We start from the raw sequence: 21,208 nt of genomic DNA, 5'->3' as shown, positions 1-21,208 counted from the left end.
AGGTGTGACTCGATCAAGGATTGATCCTGGATCTACCGGTCCCGAAGCGGACGATCTATTGAACTCTTTTGATCCTAAATGTATATAAAGTCTAGGTGTATCGTGTGATCTGTCACAACTGATAGGCAACTTTTTAGGGTCACCTTAACTGTAACACAGGCGTCTGAAAAAAGTTTCACAAAAAGTAATTTAGAGTAGACGACCAATGGAGAAACTTAAGTAGCCGAACGTATGAAGACAGGTGTCATTTGTTCCTGTGGAATATGGAGAGAGAGTTGATCCTTAAGTTAATGTCAACGAAGATTGCCTAGCATTTTTCACAAGTCACGCGACACTGTAGCAGCCTAACGTTAGTTGGACCACTTGTTTTCCACCAATGTATGGTGTGTTTATTTGTTCGTCACACGTAAAACATATTTAAACATACAGTGAGTCCTCTAACTTAAAGCTGGAGTTATATGTAACACGTATTACAACTCCATTTTTTAATTACAGATACTGTGAAACTTTGGGCCCTCCCTCTTTTCATTTAATTTTTGATTCACAGGTCACGTTGCTGTGCTCTTTGGATTTATTTTACAAAAAGGGAAGCGCCGACCTATGACCTGTTGGGATTGGGGCATTGAATTGTGAAGCACTCTACACAACCACGGAGACATTGATTGTATCATTTAATGTAAACTCTATAAGGTATATTTATATGCTTATTTATTTCAATTATATTTATTTGTTTATTTATTTGATGGGTGTTTTACGCCGTACTCAAGAATATTTCACTTATACCACGGCGGCCAGAAGTATGGTGGGAGGAAACCGGGCAGAGCCCAGGGGAAACCCACGACCATCCGCAGGTTGCTGTCAGACCTTCTCACTTGCGGCCGGAGAGGAAGCCAGCGTGAGATTGACTTGAACTCACAACAACAGCAATGGTGAGAGACTTCTAGGTCATTACGCTGCGCTAGCGCACTAACCAACTGAGCCACGGAGGTCCTCATGTAAGGTAAGGAATCATGTTTTGGAGAAATGTACTGTTTTAGTGCGAACAACTTTGTAGGCAAAGTATGACATGTGCACTGGGCACTTCCGGATTTTCATAAGTCGGAAGAATGGTTGTACTTATTCGTTATTTCCGATGTTGTACTTACACTTAAATCGTCACATGGACAGAAAAGAGAAGTAACAAATCATATTTCTCATTTTTTTCTTTCTTGAACAAGTGTGAATGGACATATTCGTGGCCACAAAGTTACATTTTTGTACATTATAGCGATAAAGAATCGACGCTCATTGACTGACAGTGGAGATAGAGTTTCATTGTTAAACCCCGCAGCTTTGGTCACGCTAGAATAAATCTGTCACACCCTGAATTCAGCTTTGGGTAGACAGAGCCTAGATGTTAAGGACTTTGCCTTTACGTGGAGTATACTTTGTTTGACTTTGGACAAATGAAGTCGGTGATAATACATACATCAATTTTATATATCATGTGGTTTGTTAGTATTTACATGCATGCGTATTATTTAATGGAGGAGAAAATACACGCTGTAAGTATATGTATTAGTATAAGACAGGGAACGATATGTAGTTTTTATATACTTTGATGTAGATTTTTATATCGAAATAAAATAATATACTTATTAGCATGCACTTTGTTTTCTAAATAAAAGATGGACGGCCCAAAATTGCTTGCCGCCATGTCTCATACTTTGGGACGCATAATCCCACTGTATGCCGACGTACGACATTCTCTGTGATAGGACGCTATGACTGGATATTCAGGCATTGTATGGCGTCATGTGGCATTCTGTGACTGGGTAGGACGTTATGATCGGTTATTCCGGCATTGTATGGCGTCATACGACATTGTGTGTGACTGGATAGGACGTTATGACCGGTTATTCCGGCATTGTATGGCGTCATACGACATTATATGTGCCTGGATGGGACGTTATGACTGGTTATTCCGGCTTTGCATGCCGTCATACGGCATTCTGACTGACTGGGTAGGACGTAATGACTGGTTATTCCGACATTGTATGGCGTCATACGACATTGTGTGTGACTGGGTGGGACGTCATTACTGGTTATTCCGGCATTGTGTGCCGTCATACGACATTGTGTGTGACTGGATATGACTTTATGACCGGTTATTCCGACATTGTATGCCATCATACGACATTGTGTGTGACTGGATGGGACGTTATGACTGGTTATTCCGGCATTGTATGCCGTCATACGACATTGTGTGTGACTGCATGGGACGTTATGACCGGTTATTCCGGCATTGTGTGCCGTCATACGACATTGTGTGTGACTGGATACGACGTTATGACTGGTGTTATGTCTTTTTTATGTTTAATACGATTCAAGTTCGCGTCATGTCTCCATGGCGAGGTAAATGACGATTTTCTCCATGTGTGAGGTAAACTGCCCTGTTTCACAAAGCGACGTACGGCATTTTTGATCTTACATTTGTCGTACGATATTTTGCACGTCACTCTTACCGTAGCACTGTACAATATGTTCGATTATCGAACATGTACGACATCTTTGTACATGTGGGCCTGGATTCGCTGTGTGTTTTGGTCGTGTTACGACCCAAGCTGTCTGTATTATAAAGAGATGGCTTGTTCGAAATACACGACAGTTTAGCCGCACAAAAAAGTAACCAAAACCAGCAGATTTTATTTTACAACAATTTATTAGCTTAACAAGAACAGATAATAAGACTTATACAAATACTAATGTACTTAAGTTTAACAAGAAAGGATAGCAGTATCTATACAAATACTAAAGTACTTACGGTGTCAAGTCCAAACGGACGCATATATTCCACAATATATACCACACAGGCATAAATGCTCAGAGGCAAATTCACAAGAGGGAAAATCCACAGTATAACTGATTGTATGACGAAATATACACAAAATTCCACAGGCAGGGTCCGTGTACTAATAAGCACTGTGTATACAAGAGCACAAATTAAACATACAAGTTCAGACTGAACAAGTGCTCGGTGGAGATATAACAAAGCCGGAGGCTATAGAGACACCAAAATTCAGCACAAAAGGCCTACTAAAGTAATACACAGCAAAAGCATCCAAACTCTCAATAATTCTCCTCTCTCCGTTCTCTCCGTTTGACCTACTTTCATAGGTCGTATATAGCCTGGTGGAATAAGAAAACTCCTGAACACTTGATGTAAACAAACAGGCACCGAACTGGGTGAAAAAACTGAAGAACTGAAAACTCTCCCCGTATGCCTCTTGTATTGTAATCGCCATCTTACGTGCGAAGGGTTTTTTTTAAGTAGCCTGCGAATGGTAGTGGACTTTCCTCGGGCTCTGCTCCTCTGCCTCCCACAATAATGCTAGTCGCCTTCGTATAAGTGAAATATTTCTGAATATGGCGTAAAACATCAATCAAGTAAATAAATAAATAAATAATCGCGAACTTTATTCATTGAGATACGTCCCCTTACAAATATGTAAATTAAGGTACATGTATACAGTGTCTATGCTGAAAAGTGGGGTTTTCATGACCTAGTGCTTAGCGTGCTAGCCCAGCACAATGACCCACACTGACTTCTTCTCCAGCCCTGTGTGGAAAAGACTGTCAACAACCTTCGCATGTTCAACCTACTTTAATGATAACCCGCTGATCGAAAAACGGAGTGAGTGATTGAGTACTTGGTGTTTAACGTCGTACGTATAGTTGAAATATTCTGGAGTACGCTGTAAAACTTCAGTCAGATAAATAGATAAATAAATAAATCTGCCGAAAGTATTAGAAGCTTTTGAGACTCGAAAAAAACTCAGGACAGATATTCGCTTTGTAAACAGAGCTAAGTTGGACCATGGCCGACCAGTGCTGACAGTACACATGACTCAGCAATGTAACTGTGGATATGATTGCTGTTGTTTGTGTAATCAGTCTGGCAGTAGTCTTCGATACACAGGGCGACAACAATCCGCATACAGAGATTTGATACATGTTTACGTACGGTAAACACAACTGAATGTAGGCTATCCTTTTCATGGTTACTGGGGTGTAAATTTCAGCTAGAATAGCCAAAAGTTTTCCTCTTGCCTCAAATGATAGGTTAACTTATTAAGAAAAATTGAATCGTCGAACCTTAACCGAGCTAAAATGACGCATTAGACTTTAAACCGGGTTAATGCCTTAGAAAGTTTGAGTTAACAAGGTTGGTATTCCTGAATTTATGTGCGCGTACTGTAAGTGTATACCAACAATGAGACAGTAAAGGGAAAGCATTCGCCAGTTCATGGAAATGTATGGGTTGAAATATGTTTATCTTGTAAATAAAACTGAATAGTCTTAAATAACATTAATAACACCGCTAATGAAGAGATTTAGTAAAAAAACATACAAGTGTTCCATGGTGTCTGTGTGACGAACTACCCCAAATCATTCAAATAAATAGATAAATAAATAAATAACGTGGACCACAAAGAGAAACTCACACCGTTATGATGTTAAAAATGTCCGTGCTATATTTTGAGATTAGTCTTTATACCCAGTTTTATCGTCAGGGATGGGTAGGCTAGTATTGCTTTGTGGAAGGGTCGTAAGATGCAACTTAGGGTCAGAGGTGCGACTTACGACTTCTGTGGCATCATCGTCAAATGACTAGGTGGGGTGCCATATCTGGTGTCAGGTATCATCTCTGATGTCGTGCGTGATCTCAGCATACAGTGAATAGGCGTGGTGTCATGTGTGGTGTCTGCATACAGTAACTGGGCGTGGTGTCATGTGTGGTGTCTGCAAACAGTGAATGGGTGTGGTGTCATGTGGCGTTGCATACAGTGACTTGTTATGCCCGCTGCAGCATACAGTGACCAGTTGTGGTGTCATGTGTGGTGCCTGCATACACTGGCTGAGTGTGGTGCCATTTATGGTGTCAGCACACAGCGACTTTGTGAGGTGTCATGTCTGGTGTCAGAATACAGTGACTGGGTGTGGTGTCATATATGATGTCTGGCGCACAATAATTCAGCGAGGTAGAATTCCACAGCCCATGCATCACAAGCATGATTTTAATTTATTTATTTGATTGGTGTTTTACGTCATACTTCACTTTTACCACTGCTGTCAAAAACCTTGGAGGAAACCAGCATGGAGGCCAAGGGTCATTGTTCTGCGCTAACACACTGGCTAACCACTCGGCCACCGAGGCCCTCTTCCTTCATTTTAATGAACCACTAATTGCAGCTGCCAAACGCAAAACAAAAAAAATCTAACACAATCCGTTTTCGACATTTACAAGACATACGACTTTGTCAAAAATAACACAATATTATAAATGAAAATGATGACGTTCACTCACCGCCGCGTTATCTCGCCCATATCAAACATTTCCAGGTATGCTATGCTTACTGTCTCGTGTCTGACACCTATTTGATGTCACAGTATTGTAACAAGAATTCGCATAAATCTCTGTACTAACATATGTACTTTGTCCTTTGTAACACATCTAAAATGACGTGCTGTACGTATCTGCGGTACACACTTTGCATATCCTTTATGTTCAGATGCATGCAATGTCGATTTGAAGGGAGCACGTAGGCTGTACGTTTATAGATATAATATGCAAGTGTCGGATTACAGTGTCAAAAGGATTACATTCAAATCAAATTTTTATAGCGGGCACCTGTGTAGGCCTGTGTACATATTTTAGTATCAGGAATCTGTATACAATTCATTGCTCAAGCAAAGCAGTCACTTAAGACTGACATGAGACTCTTATTACTAAATGAAAATTCCTATAGTTTAAAACTGAAGAAAATTTTTCTTATATATTTGCATGACGAACAAAGTAGCTAACTGTAAGACATGTATAATACCCTCACGTTTGGCTATGTACATGTTTGTACTTGTTAAGTTTATATGCCGGATAGCCTTACACAGTAATATCACTACCCAGAAATAGAAGGAGTATATGTAGTTATGAATGTAAAGCTGATCTTTAAGCTCGTCACTTTAGAGGTGACAGCACAAACGTCTTATCCGAGAAGGTGCGGACGACATCGGGTAGTCTTAACAGGGATTGCTGAGACGTTTTCCGAACTCTTTGCTGCTCAATCATAAGGTAAATATAGGTACACTTGCTTCAGTGTCGGAGAGAAATGTAGTGTAACCAGGAATTTAGTAATTGTACATATGCTGATTATATTTTGAATTTGGTGTGTATTCAGTTAATTTAATTAAAACCATTTCGATTCTGCCATACGCCTAATTTAACTTTTATGCATTCATTGACAAATTAAACTGAAGGGTTAAGAGGTAAATAGGAAGAGAGGGGATCTCTTCGAAAGAATTACGAAAGTATTTACATGTAAAACCTACATATACCTGTACCTATACGCCGGGCAATTAGATCACTTGGAGACACCAGTCATGTAACAGGGTTTACGGTTTGCAAAGATAATGAGGTGCTCCAGAATGATAATAGGACTTACCGCTGTACTTTGGTCGTCAGTGCATGTAGGTGTTGTGGCCTCGGGTAACATGTACGCATGTAATATAGTAAGATGAGATTGGGTACTTGGCCACACTTAGGGATTAGGCCTACTGTTCTGTGTGAGCGAGGACAAGGCTGGATCATATATGCATACAGGCATGTGCAATTTGTCAGGTTAGGTTAGTTTTAAAGTGTTAGAAGATAATAAAGCTTCTTTGTTGAACTATAAGACATTCGTTATTTTACATATTTTGCATTGACCAAAATAACCCCTGTAACGACAATAATTCACCGTATGGTATAATACATTAATATATTATTAATTATTTACGCTCTCAAGAGCGTTGGAAATACTGGCTCAAGTGAGATTCCACTTCACTTACTGACAAGGTCAACTACCTCGACTTGAATTGCTCTAGGACATACAGTATTGCTTTAGGACATACGGTATTGCGTTAGGACATAAGGTATTGCGTTAGGACATACACTATTGCTTTAGGACACACGGTATTGCGTTAGGACATAAGGTATTGCGTTAGGACATACAGTATTGCATTAGGATATACAGTATTGCTTTAGGACATACAGTATTGCGTTAGGACATACAGTATTGCGCTACGACATACTATATTACGCTAGGACATACAGTGCTGCGCTAGGACAAACAGTATTTCGTTATGACATACAGTATTGCATTAGGACATACTGTATTGCATTAGGACATACAGTATTGCGTTATTACATACAGTATTGCGTTATTACATACAGTATTGCGCTAGGAATACTATATTGTGTTAGGACATACAGTATTGCATTAGGATATACAGTATTGCATTAGGACATACAGTATTGCATTAGGACATACAGTATTGCGTTAGGACATACAGTATTGCGTTAGGACATACAGTATTGCGCTACGACATACTATATTACGCTAAGACATACAGTGCTGCGCTAAGACAAACAGTATTTCGTTATGACATACAGCATTGCATTAGGACATACAGTATTGCGTTAGAACATACAGTATTGCATTAGGACATACAGTATTGCGTTAGGACAAACAGTATTGCATTAGGACATACAGTATTGCGCTAGGACATACTATACTACGCTAAGACATACAGTGCTGCGCTAGGACAAACAGTATTGCGTTATGACATACAGTATTGCATTAGTACATACAGTATTGCTTTAGGACAAACAGTATTGCATTTGGACATACGGTATTGCGCTAGGACATACTATATTATGCTAGGACATACAGTATTGCGCTAGGACAAACAGTATTTCGTTATGACATACAGTATTGCATTAGGACATACAGTATTGCATTAGGATATACAGTATTGCATTAGGACATACAGTATTGCGTTCGCACATACAGTATTACATTAGGGCATACAGTATTGCGTTATTACATACAGTATTGCGCTAGGAATACTATATTGTGTTAGGACATACAGTATTGCGCTACGACATACTATATTACGCTAGGACATACAGTGTTGGATGTTCATAAGTAAGAAGAATGGTTGTACTTATTCGTTTTTTTCGATGTTCTACTTACACTTAAATCGTCGCATGGACAGAAAAGAGAAGTAACAAATAATGCATCAAAACTATGAACTCTGCCATACTAGTGTAGCATTATATCTCAGACTAATTCTAACAAGGATTTAACGCTCTTGGGCTTGTAATAACAACAACATCTTGATAAACAGTAAGCGAATATGTACTTTTAGAGTTATGAACTATTCTTCCAAAAATATCTTTAAAGCTAACCGCATTATATAAGTTTTTATAGATCAGCTAGAAACTACAGCACAACAAGAACTAAATGGCAAGTTACCAAGGGGCAAATGGCTTCTGAATCTTACCTGTAACACAGACGAGACGAGACGAGACAAATTATTTAGATGGCACAGAACTTTTAATGGACGATGGCGGACAACCAGTCTCATCCTCCCGATCAACCAATCAGAACGATCGTTTCACTCAGCGGCAACGCACATGTTGGGAATTCCCCTCCTGTGTAACACCTAAGAGTTATGTCCCTTAGAACAACATTGCTAATTACCTACGATCGCTATAACCACACACTGCGGCATGAAGAAGCGCAGCACGCCGAAGGGGAGCAGTCGCAGTGTGCCAGACACTTTTTCCGGCGGGATAATTTGGCCCGCCACCAGCAGCGTCACGAAAAACAGCTGTCAAACGGTCACTGTGTTGTTATACACAAGTCACCGTTCGTTAGAAGCTCACTTATTGGTCTACAGGAGAGACACAGCCAGTGGGGTAGCGTGTATCAGAGCAACATTCATTAGAAGCCAACACGTGCTGGTATCTACTTTCTTTCACTTTACGGGCATTGATTATACTGAAGACGAACAAACTTCCACTTTGTTCTATACACACCAAGCCTTAGCACCAGAGCTTGTATATATTTAAACCATAATTTTCCCTGCCTGCTGTTAAAGAAATTTAGCTGGCCCGTCGAGCTTTTTAAGCGCAGCTCCCGTCACTCTGACAAAAATGTCACTTTATTATTACTACTACCTGTAGTATATGATACAATATTGAATATTTTTTTCGCTGGAGTTATTTTTCGCGGTAAATTGCTGAACGCGAAATCCGCAGTAACCTATCTGTGTCTGTCCGTGTAGCAGTACCTGGCACATGTACATGGTGTACGTACATGTAAACTAACGTGTGCAGCCTATCTGTGTCGGTCCGTGTAGCACTACCTTGTCATGTACATGGTGTACGTACATCTAAGCTAACTTGTGCAGCCTATCTGTGCCTGTCCGTATAGCACTACCTTGTCATGTACATGGTGTACGTACATCTAAGCTAACTTGTGCAGCCTATCTGTGCCTGTCCGTATAGCACTACCTTGTCATGTACATGGTGTACGTACATCTAAGCTAACGTATGCAGCCTATCTATGTCTGTCCGTGTAGCACTACCTTGTCATGTACATGGTGTACGTACATCTAAGCTAACGTGTGCAGCCTATCTGTGCCTGTCCGTATATCACTACCTTGTCATGTACATGGTGTGCGTACATCTAAGCTAACGTATGCAGCCTATCTATGTCTGTCCGTGTAGCACTACCTTGTTATGTACATGGTGTACGTACATCTAAGCTAACGTGTGCAGCCTATCTATGTCTGTCCGTGTAGCAGTATCTGGTCATGTACGTGGTGTACTTACATATAAGCTAACGTGTGCAGCCTATCTATTTCTGTCCGTGTAGCAGTACCTTGTCATGTACATGGTGTACGTACATCTAAGCTAACGTGTGCCGCCTATCTGTGTCTGTCGGTCTAGCAGTACCTGGTACATGGTGTACGTACATGTAAACTAACGTGTGCAGCCTATTTGTGTACATATGTGTAGTAGTACCTAACCATGTACATGGTGTACGTACATGTAAGCTAACGTGTGCAGCCTATCTGTGTCTGTCCGTGTAGCAGTACCTGGTAGATGGTGTACGAACGTATCTAAGCAGAGCCCTTACTCATGTACAAATACTGGGTCACGTACAGGTTTGTATACAATCATTTTTCGTAATCAGGAACATATTCAATCGACACAGTACCGATAAAGAAAGTGTCCTCTATATAGTACGCCGTATCAGGGTAGAATGTCCAAAGCGAAAATAGTAGGGACGTAAGTGTGACCGAGATCAACCGTGTCAAGTGCACCGTGTCAAGGTACAAAAGTGTCCAAAGTGAAAATGAGAAATGTGTATGTGCGAAACGACAACGACAACCGTATACAAGAAACCCAATCGGTACATAGGCGAACATGCCATTCTTCACGTACACACAAGTCGGGCTATGACAGAAGTCATCTAGTAAGACAGATTCTTTAGCGTTTAATGAGCATTTATTACATAGTAATATAGGGCATTGCCTTTGAGAATGCGGTCAATTTGCCTCCGTCGTTGTACTAAGGGTAATTCGACTTGAATCAAACGGTGTGACATTGAATCCACAAGATAGGTAAATGTGTTTAGTGAAAGGATTTGTGAAACTAACTTTTAATTTAGTTACTCAAACCCTTGATGCTTTATGAAGGGGCCTCGATAAATTAGAAATGTACGTCAGCACAGCCTGCTCTACTGTCTTGAAGTGGTCAATGTAACGTGGACAGCAACAGCAAGTCAGGAGAAATGTAGACAGCGACGTTTTAAGTACGAAGTAATGTAGACACCAACGTTTTTAGTCAGGAGTAATGTAGACACCAACGTTTTAAGTCAGGAGTAATGTAGACAGCGAAGTTTCAAGCTAGAAGTAATGTAGACAGCGAAGTTTCAAGCTAGAAGTAATGTAGACACCAACGTTTTAAGTCAGGAGTAATGTAGACAGCGAAGTTTCAAGCTAGAAGTAATGTAGACAGCAACGTTTTAAGTCAGAAGTAATGTAAACAGCAACGTTTTAAGTCAGGAGAGATGTAGACAGTGACGTTAAGTCAGATCTGTCACTTATAGAGCGCCACATATGACCATCTCCCAGCAGGTACGTTGAACATCACGTATGACCGTCTCCCAGCAGGTGCGGCATATAAGGCATTTACATTACACTAAGGGCACACTTACCAACATCCGCTTCTTGTTGGACCATTCCAAATATTTAAGTAGTAGTTAGAAATATAACAGTTTAGTTTCTGTCGCACTGACAATGTTTTAATCGTCGATAAGTGCTGTAGAGCTACATACATGCGTGTGATAACTTCACTTGAGCAATATTACAGTTATTCCTTCAGACAACATGGTAAGGTACATATATGTTCTATGGCGTATGCATATGCATATAGTTGTCATTGTTTATGCTATTACCTCTTAATGTTCTATATATTTCCTTTTATTTTAACGAGGGGGACTCCTTGGCTTGGTGGCTAGCGTACCAGCGCATCACGGTGACCCAAAAGCCCCTTCCGTGGTACATGTGCGTGGGAAGTCCTGCCCGCAACCTGCGTAAGGGCGTGGATTTCTCCCGAGCTCGAGCTGGTTTCCTCCCACCATAATCCTGGCCGCCGGCGTATAAGTGAAATATTCTTCAGTATGCTGTAAAGCACCAATCAATTAAATAAATATATACAAATTGCATTAAGCATGATTGAGGAATAAGGAATTTTCGGAACGTTTTCGTGAAACTTTTGTAATTGAAGCGTCTTTCAAACGTCTTTCACTAGCTGAAAGTTTGCTGGTTGCTGCATGTAGGGGAGAAGGTATCAATTTCTTCTCATTCCTGTCTTTAGATTCTGCAACATGTTGATACCGAATTCCGCCATGCTGTTTCTACCCTTACTGCTTCTCCTCTTGCCTGAACTAGGTAGGTATATCTAGTTGTGTTTATTCTCGTATCTATGTCAGTGACGAAACATTCTGACATGTTTTTCGTTATACTCTTATCTGTGTTGTCTAAATTGTTAGTGTTGTTGTTAGCATGATCGTTGTCAACGCAATAATGATTACATTTGTTTTTACATTACTTACCGGACCTCCGTGGCCGAGGTGTTTAGCACGCCAGGGGCGGCGCAATGACCTAGGAGCCTCTCATCAATGCGGTCGCTGTGAGTGCAATTCCAGCTATAGCTCATGCTGGTTCCCTCTGGTGGCCTACATGGGAAGTCCTTCCAGCAACCTGCGGATGGTCGTGGGTTTTCCCCCGGGCTCTGCCCGATTTTTTCCCTACCATAATGCTGACCGCCGTCGCATAAGTGAAATATTCTTGAGTACGGCGTAAAACACCAGTCAAATCAATAAATAAATACATCACTTATTAATTACATTAGTTTTCCCCCTTCTTGCTTTTCATATCATCATTAGTGGTGATATTATGACTTCTGCTAATACAGCTGTACATGATGATAAATCCATGATGGTGACACCTTATCATGATAGCATATCACACACAAGCACTGACGCCTTAGCCCCAACACTATATTATTATATTGTTATTTCAGGTCAGTGTCAGTCCACTCCTGTCTTACCCAGTCCCGTTTTGGTCATCCAGCTGCCGTGTGAAAATGTTACGATCCCCTGTGATTACACCTTCCCAGAAAATGTATCGTTGTTTCTATGGACACGCCATAACGAAATTGGTCCTCTAGTGCTGCAGAAGAATTCTGAAGGAAATGTCATAATTGGCAATGATTATAAAGGTTTAGTTGCCCTGGGTGACAAATGCTCATTGATCCTTAAGTCTCCACGTTTAAAAGACAATGGCACGTTTGTTATCACGATACATGACGACGGAGACAAGTCACAAGACGTCCAGGTCATCGTTGTTGCCGAAAACGCGACTCTGTTTTGCAGTGGTAAGTGTGGTATGCCCTGTCTGTGGTATTTTGACAACTGAATCAAGTCAAGTTTTACATCTGTTAATTACTTACACAGTTCACCACTAAAATGGTGTCTTAAGTCACCTGATGCTCTGTTTTTGAATTTTGAACAAAATAAGTGCAACCGAAGCTAAAAATCGTGCGTTGTTTGGAATGTCATGATGTGAAGCTGAAAATTCTTCAGTGGACAGAACCATTTCGCTAAGAGGGGTGGTTTGGTCGTGAAATGTTAAAAGCTTGTTATATACTCAGTATCACGTTGTATCAGTCTGATTAGTGAAAAGGCTAGCTAACACATCTTCCAACGCAGTCGTGCGACTGGGTTAAGCTACCAAGGCACCCACTGCTCCCATAACTTGAATGTTGGTGAAAGCAAAGATCCCTATTTGATCCTTCATCTGAAAATAGCACATCTTTGAAAATAAGTTTAGAACATACAGCGATTCAAAGATCGCAAAATGGCAGCTATCATGTGCTATGTATTCAGTTTAAAGGGTGTGAAACTCTTCTCCTTATGTTCTTCGTTGTGCTCCACCTGGCTGTTCCCCGCTCCGCTCCACCTGGCTGTTCCCCGCTCCGCTCCACCTGGCTGATCCCCGCTCCGCTCCACATGGCTGCTCCCCGCTCCGCTCCACCTGGCTGTTCCCCGCTCCGCTCCACCTGGCTGCTCCCCGCTCTGTTCCACCTGCCTGCTCTCCGCTCTGCTCCAGCCCTTCTCCGCTCCGCTCCACATGGCTGCTCTGCGCTCCCCTCCACCTGGCTGTTCCTCGTTCTGCTCCACCTGGCTGCTCTCCACTCTGCTATAGCCGTTCTCCACTTGGTTGCTCTCTGCTATGTTTAACCTGGCTGCTCTCCGCTCTGTTCCACCTACCTGCTCTCAGCTTTGCTCCAGCCGTTCTCCACTCCGCTCTACCTGGCTCCTCTCCGCTTCTATCCACCTGGCTGCTCTCCACTCTGTTCCACTTGGCTGCTCTCCTCTCTGCTCCAGCCGTCCTCCGCTGCGCTCCACCTGGATGCTCTCAGCTCTGTTCCACTTGGCTGCTCTCCGCTCTGCGCCAGCCGTCCTCCGCTGCGCTCCACCTGGTTGCTCTCAGCTCTGTTCCACCTGCCTGCTCTCTGCTCTGCTCCAGCCGTCCTCCGCTGCGCTCCACCTGGCTCCTCTCCGCTTCCATCCACCTGGCTGCTCTCCACTCTGTTCCACTTGGCTGCTCTCCTCTCTGCTCCAGCCGTCCTCCGCTGCGCTCCACCTGGCTGCTCTCAGCTCTGTTTCACCTGGCTCCTCCTCGCTCTATACAGAGCCGTTCTCCACTCTCCATTCCGCTCCACCTGGCTCCTCTCCGCTCCACCTGGCTCCTCTCCGCTTCCATCCAACTGGCTGCTCTCCGCTCTACTCCATCTGACTGCTCTCCACTCTGCTTCAGCCATTCTCAGCTCCACTTTACCTGGCTGCTCTCGGCTCTGCTCCGGCTTCTCTCCAGTCTGCTCCGGTGGTTCTTCGTTCTTCTCCACCTGACTATTCTCCTCTCAGCTCCAAATGGCTGCTTTGCTTCTTTCAAGGATCAAATTCTGTTCGTCTTAAGAGTCAAATTTGTATTTGCAAACAAAAAGACCACCACCAAAATAGTGAAAGACGACAAAATGAAAGGTAAGAACATGCAACATTCGACATTAGAGCACGTCGATGCCGCACCAAGGATTAGTTGCTTTAGTTGATAAGTGAAATATCTACGTCACTAGTTGGACAGCTTGATATTAAAGAACTACAATGTTGCCGCCGCATCAGGGATTATTTAGTTATTTAAGGACTGACATGTCGAAGCTACACCAACGATTATTTAGTTATTTGAGAACTGATATGTCGACACTACACCAACGATTATTTAGTTATTTGAGACATGATATGTCGACGCTACACCGACGATTATTTAGTTAATTTAGACCTAAAGGTCAACGATACACCAACGATTTTTTTTAGTTATTTGAATGGTCAACGCTGCATCAAGGATTATTTCGTTAATTTAGGCCTAAAATGTCGACGCTACACCAACGATTATTTATTTATTTGAAAATATTTAGTTATTTGAATCTGACATGTCGACGCTAGATCAAATATTATTTAATTATTTTGGGACTGACATGTTGACGTTAGGTCAAGTATTATTTAGTTATTTGAGAACTGACATGTCGAAGCTACACCAACGATTATTTAGTTATTTGGGGACTGACATGTCGACGATAGATCAAGTATTATTTAGTTTTTTGAGTACTGACATGTCGACGCTAGATCAAGTATTATTTAGTTATTAGAGAACTGACATGTCGAGGCTACACCAACGATTATTTAGTTTTTTGGGGACTGACATGTCGACGATAGATCAAATATTATTTAATTATTTTGGGACTGACATGTTGACGTTAGGTCAAGTATTATTTAGTTATTTGAGAACTGACATGTCGACGCTACACCAACGATTATTTAGTTATTTGGGGACTGACATGTTGACGCTAGATCAAGTATTATTTAGTTATTTCAGAACTGACATGTTGACGCTAGATCAAGTATTATTTAGTTATTAGAGAACTGACATGTCGACGCTACACCAACGATTATTTAGTTATTTGGGGACTGACATGTCGACGCTAGATCGAATATTATTTAATTATTTTGGGACTGACATGTTGACGTTAGGTCAAGTATTATTTAGTTATTTGAGAACTGACATGTCGACGCTACACCAACGATTATTTAGTTATTTGGGGACTGACATGTCGACGATAGATCAAATATTATTTAGTTATTTGAGAACTGACATGTTGACGCAACAACAACGATCATTTAATTATTTGAGAACTGACTTGTCCACCCTACACTAATTTTAATTTAGTTACTTGAGATTTGAAAGGTCGACGCTTCACCAAAGAGTATTTAGTTATTTGAGAACTGACACGTCGACGCCACACCAACTATTATTTAGTTTTTTGAGGACTGACATGTTAAGGCTAGATCAAAGATTATTGAGTTATTTAAGATGTAAAAGTTCGACACTTCACTAACGATTATTTAGTTATTTAAGATGTAAAAGGTCGACGCTTCACCAACGATTATTTACCTCTTTGAGAACTGACATGTCGACGCTAAATTAACGATTATTTAGTTAATTTAGGCCTAAATTGTTGACCTTACGCGAACGATTATTTACCTATTTGAGATTTGAAAGGTCGACGATACACCAACGATTATTTAGTTATTTGAGAACTGACATGTCAACGCTACACCAGCGATTTAGTTATTTGAGATTTGAAAGGTCGTCGCTTCACCAACGATTATTTAGATTTTAGAGAACTCACCTGTCGACACTACACCAACAATTATTTAGTTATTTGAGAACTGACATGTCGACGCTACATCAACGATTATTTTAATTATTTGAGGACTGACATGTCGACGCTACACCAACGATTATTTAGTTATTTGAGGACTGAAATGACGACGCTACACCAACGATTATTTAGTTATTTGAGAACTGACATGTCGACGTCACATAAACGATATGTCGAAGATACACCAACGAATATTTCGTTGATTTAAACCTAAAATGTCGACACTACACCAACGATTATTCAGCTATTTGAGATGTAAAAGGTCGACCCTACACCACCGATTATTTAGCTATTTGAGAACTGACATTTGACGCTTCACCAAAGATTATTTAGTTATTTGAGAACTGACATGTCGACGCTACACCAACGGTTATTTAGTTATTTGAGAACTAACATGTTGACGCTTCACCAAAGATTATTTAGCTATTTGAGAACTGACATCTGACGCTTCACCAAAGATTATTTAGTTATTTGAGAACTGACATGTCGACGCTACACCAACGATTATTTAGTTATTTGAGAACTGACATGTTGACGCTACACTAACGATTATTTAGTTATTTGAGAACTTACATGTCGACGCCTCTCCAGTGATTAACCCATTATCCGACAAGTGAAACGTTGACGACCATTCAATTTGGTTATGTTGTTGTTTCCACAACGACGGTTAGTTAAATCTGATTGATGTATAAGAACACCTTATGCATTTGTTTGCAAGTATAGTCCCTACTGGATTATCCCACCTTCTAATCCCATGCCAACACGAACAGAATGTGACATAGCAAATGGCAGGGTACAAGCGTTCGGTTTGTGTTAAGTCCGCCTAGAAGCGACAAGCATGTGTAATGAGTAGCATCGTACCAAAATTACGGCTTCCTGATGTTTGATGAAGTTGAAATTTCGTAATTTACCACCCCCCCCCTCCACCCCCCTCCACCCCCCTCCACCCCTTCCACCTTTATACCAGCAACTGAAAATTCAGTTTCAAAGTTCAGTCTGCTTCACTAATATGAGTATTAATGTTCAGATATGACAAAAAATATAGTGTTACATCTTACGTTACTTACTGTCTCATTTCAGATTGTAAACTTCAGAAGGCATCAGAAGGACTAATCGCTGCAGTTTTAGTGTACTGGGCCATTTCAATAATCTTTGCTTTCGTTCTCGGCAAAGTGGACATAACTAGTACATGGGAAAACATTGGTGAGAATGTTAAATAAATAACAGCATCAACGCACATTCCTGAGGATGTAGGGACATTTATATACAAAACAAACAATTGTAATTTTCAAAAAAGCGTAAAAAGAAAAAATAAAAGAAGAAAAAACTCTGCGTACTGGAATGTAGCATATGCCTACTGTAAAACAAAAATGGTGAAGAAACAGATCGTTAAATTTCAATTTTTATTTTCCTTCATGTAAACTAGAGTCACATATAAAAAGTTTAGTTTTGATAAAAAAAGCTTGAAATCATCATCGTTTTCACCAGATTTAGTTTTAGGCCTGACACTTTTCATTATCGTTACCTTTGGTGTTGGGTAATATATGTAACAGTTAGGACCACATTGTACGTACAGTAAAAACCACAACTTCATTAAGTAATGGAACACTGTGTTATATTGTGTGAAACTGTTTCCCTTCCATTCACAGTGGCGATGATTTTTGGTTTTGTGGGTCTAATCCTGGTAGCTCTAAGCCTGATTTTTATTGGGCTCACTTTGTCAAGCACCACACCTGACAGAATTAGTAAGTATTCGCTACCTCAGCCTCTTTCATTGTAACTATCTCTAGTCTAACGTCACACATAACACATACAGTAGATCCAAGTGAAGGTGGCAGTGATACTTTTGACTCATTTGCAAATTTTTTCTTTGGAACCGCGTTCTACAAAGTTGGAAGGATAACTATTGGTAAGTATCCAAATTACTTACAATATTTGCTGCGATTAGGAAATAAACAAAGTGCTGGTGTGTGTTGCCGGCCGGGAGGGAGCGGGTGTGGAGGTGGAAGTGACCGTGGATGCCGTGTAGCAAAATAACATCTCTGACTGATAATTATTTACTATGAGGTATATGTTTCGAAAAGGGGAAGAAATTGATGGTCTAGAATAGTTTGGGCAATGCTTCAGAAACTTTACCAATATTTCTTTACTTGCAGAGACGTATAATGATTTAGGACTTGGCTTTGGAATTTGTGGTACCATTATAGTGTGTTTGGTAACCATTGTTCTGGAGCGTGCACGGAGGCGTTTTGATTGGAGAAACCCGGGACAGGCGACGTAGAAGTGGAAACCATGTAGACGAGAAGAGACACATAAAGGAGATGATATAATATAATTAAAGACTTGCACCATAGAGAGTAACACAACAGCAGCCATGACAGTGTGATAGCTGACAAATGTTGTCATGCAATCGGTGAAATACGGCCTCGTGTCAGTTTACTTCAGTCAGGGTTTTATTCTAACCGTTCCTGTAAATGCATAAATAGTAACCATTTACACGCCCCTTAGCACCATGGGTTATGCAGAATTTGGTAAAAACAAAAATGCAGTGATGTTAATTGCAATTTATTAGACGTCACTGATATAGAATTACCCAAAATGCTGTGTTGTCATCACATTTAACTACATTCACATTGTTGTCAAGAAGAAAGAGATGAGATAATGTCTATTCATTTATTTATTAGGTTGTTGATTTAAGCCGTTCTCAAGAATATTTCACTTACATGTAGCATTATGGTGGAGGGAAACCGGGCAAAGCCCGAGGATCATCCGCAGGTCGCTGTCATACCCACCTCTGAAATTATGTATATAAAAATTGACTGATGTTGTGAATTCTGATTAGACAAGTGACAGAGATGAGATGATGTCTATTGCAATCCACTCATACCGATGAGTCTGATGAGAGAAAAGAAAACTATGAATTATTAAGTCCGATACTTCTTATAGGTTCATATGGAAGAAGACGGGAAGTCTTCATGGGTTGTGTAGTCATAAGAATCTGTACAAAGGCTAACTTTCTCATGTTGAGACCAAGCTGGGCATAAGCTTGCACAGCATGAACATGTACCAACAGGTTACAGCTTGGTGCTGCTCACTTACACCTTGGTGCTGTTCACTTACAGCTTGGTGCTGCTCACTAATTACAGCTTGGTGCTGTTCACTTACAGCTTGGTGCTGCTCACTTACAACTGGGTGCTGCTCACTTACAGCTTGGCGCTGCTCACTTACAGCTTGGCGCTGCTCACTTACAGCTTGGCGCTGCTCACTTACAGCTTGGTGCTGTTCTCTTACAGCTTGGTGCTGCTCACTTACAGCTTGGCGCTGCTCACTTACAGCTTGGCGCTGCTCACTAATTACAGCTTGGTGCTTGTCACTTACAGCTTGGTGCTGCTCACTTACAACTGGGTGCTGCTCACTTACGGCTTGGCGCTGTTCACTTACGGCTTGGTGCTGCTCACTTACAGCTTGGTGCTGCTCACCTACAGGTTGATGCTGCTCACTTACAGCTTTGGAATTGCTCATTGCCAGCATTGTCAAGTGGCCTTCAGGAAATTGAATCCAAGCAACATACAGACGCCATCTTGCAGCAGGTTATGGTGCACTGCCGGGATTTATGGCCGGCCAGATAAACACCATGTACCTAATAACATAAAGCCCTATTGGCAGGTATCTGGTGATCTTACCATTCAGCAAAACTTACTACTTATGGGATTTTGGAACGTCATTCCTGTTAGTATGAGAACCAAAGTACTAGGAAAATTTTGTGATGGACATCTCGGCATAAACAAAACCAAAGTGCGAGCAAAATAATCTGTCTGGTGATTAGGTACTAGCAACCAAATAGAGACTGTAGTCCGAAGTTATTTATCGTGCAGTAAAGAAGGCACAAACCACCCGAACCACCGGTGACAACAGAAATGCCTGAACGACCATGGGAGGAGATCGGGACTGACATTTTTAGTTTCACTCAAAGTGCTAACTTTTGGTTGTTGACTACTTCTCTAGGTGTGTGGAAATTGCACTTTTCAAGTCATTGTATCATTGAACCTATGAAGTCAATTTGTACTCGCCACGGAATCCCAGAAACTGTTAGATCTGACAACATCCCCTTCAGTTCAGCAAAATTCCATACATTTTCCACACTATATGAATTTCAACACCTTACTAGCAGCCCGAAATTTCCCCAAAGTAACGGCGAAGCTGAACGTTCCTCTTAACAGTGGTTACTGAAAAAAGCCGGCGATACATATTTGTCGTTGGTATCGTACGGGTCCACTCCCCTTGCTAATGGGTATAGTCCACTGGAACTCTTAATGGGACAACGCCTTCGTACAACGATACCAACAACCATGAGCAAGGTATTCCCACAAGTGGACACACCCCCATTCCAACTTCCGTTTTGGCGGAGGACGAATGTTATTGTGTGTATTTTAGGGTATAAAGTCTTTTTTGCCTCCCAGGTGGCCATTTATGATGTACAGGTGCATGCTTGGTATTAAAATGCTGGAAATTGCCTAAACTTTGAGGAGATATGAGCTTTATTGATGAAAGGGCGAGAGGACACAAGGTGTGAGGTAGTGCAGAGGCTGAGAGTGACGTCCCCTTAGCGTTGGTAGGCATGCCTCCCAGCTGACGGCATAGAAAGGTCCAGGTTTTGACGGTCAACCTATGTCAAGATTTTTATGGCTTCTTTCTCACAGACTGGGCCAGGTATGCACCAAAACTTCTTGGCCACGGTATGTTTGGGACTGAGCTACAGCACTAAACGTTAACATTGTCGCTTATGGAAAAATTAAGGGTGGTGGGGCCTGTGGCTTGTACTGTCAGACTACAAGGCTCTCTATGGAAAGCAGAGCACCCTGAGGAGAAAGCAGGCGGTAGACTTCAACGAACGTCAGAGTAGGCGACCTTTGGCAACGCTCCATCCCGGAAGTGGGGTGAGGCTCACCAGTGATTCCTCTAGGTACAGTAGAGGCACAGTAATTGGAACGG

At 41.4% G+C, this 21,208-nt stretch overlaps 1 protein-coding gene across 1 annotated transcript; it reads left to right on the top strand.

Annotated features, from left to right (window-relative positions):
- Positions 1-5,968: 5,968 nt before the first annotated feature.
- Positions 5,969-19,515, top strand: LOC135463131 (uncharacterized). The gene is made up of 6 exons (XM_064740448.1): positions 5,969-6,109; positions 11,750-11,823; positions 12,458-12,811; positions 17,297-17,419; positions 17,866-17,961; positions 18,373-19,515. Exons 2-6 carry the CDS (start codon positions 11,760-11,762, stop codon positions 18,495-18,497), a joined length of 762 nt encoding a protein of 253 aa, XP_064596518.1. The 5' UTR covers positions 5,969-6,109; positions 11,750-11,759; the 3' UTR covers positions 18,498-19,515.
- The last annotated feature ends 1,693 nt before the right edge of the window (positions 19,516-21,208 follow it).

Source organism: Liolophura sinensis, chromosome 2 (assembly GCF_032854445.1).
Source record: "Liolophura sinensis isolate JHLJ2023 chromosome 2, CUHK_Ljap_v2, whole genome shotgun sequence".
NCBI classification, from domain to species: domain Eukaryota; kingdom Metazoa; phylum Mollusca; class Polyplacophora; order Chitonida; family Chitonidae; genus Liolophura; species Liolophura sinensis.
The sequence above is the reverse complement of the archived record's forward strand: the minus strand, read 5'-3'. Positions and strand labels throughout refer to the sequence as shown.

What these genes read in the sequence shown, in the direction of transcription:
- LOC135463131 (XM_064740448.1), top strand. Translation starts at nt 11,760, where the DNA reads ATGTTGATACCGAATTCCGCCATGCTGTTTCTACCCTTACTGCTTCTC. An exon ending in TCTCCTCTTGCCTGAACTAG is followed by an intron (nt 11,824 to 12,457) that starts GTAGGTATATCT and finishes TTGTTATTTCAG; the next exon opens with GTCAGTGTCAGTCCACTCCT. An exon ending in CGCGACTCTGTTTTGCAGTG is followed by an intron (nt 12,812 to 17,296) that starts GTAAGTGTGGTA and finishes GTCTCATTTCAG; the next exon opens with ATTGTAAACTTCAGAAGGCA.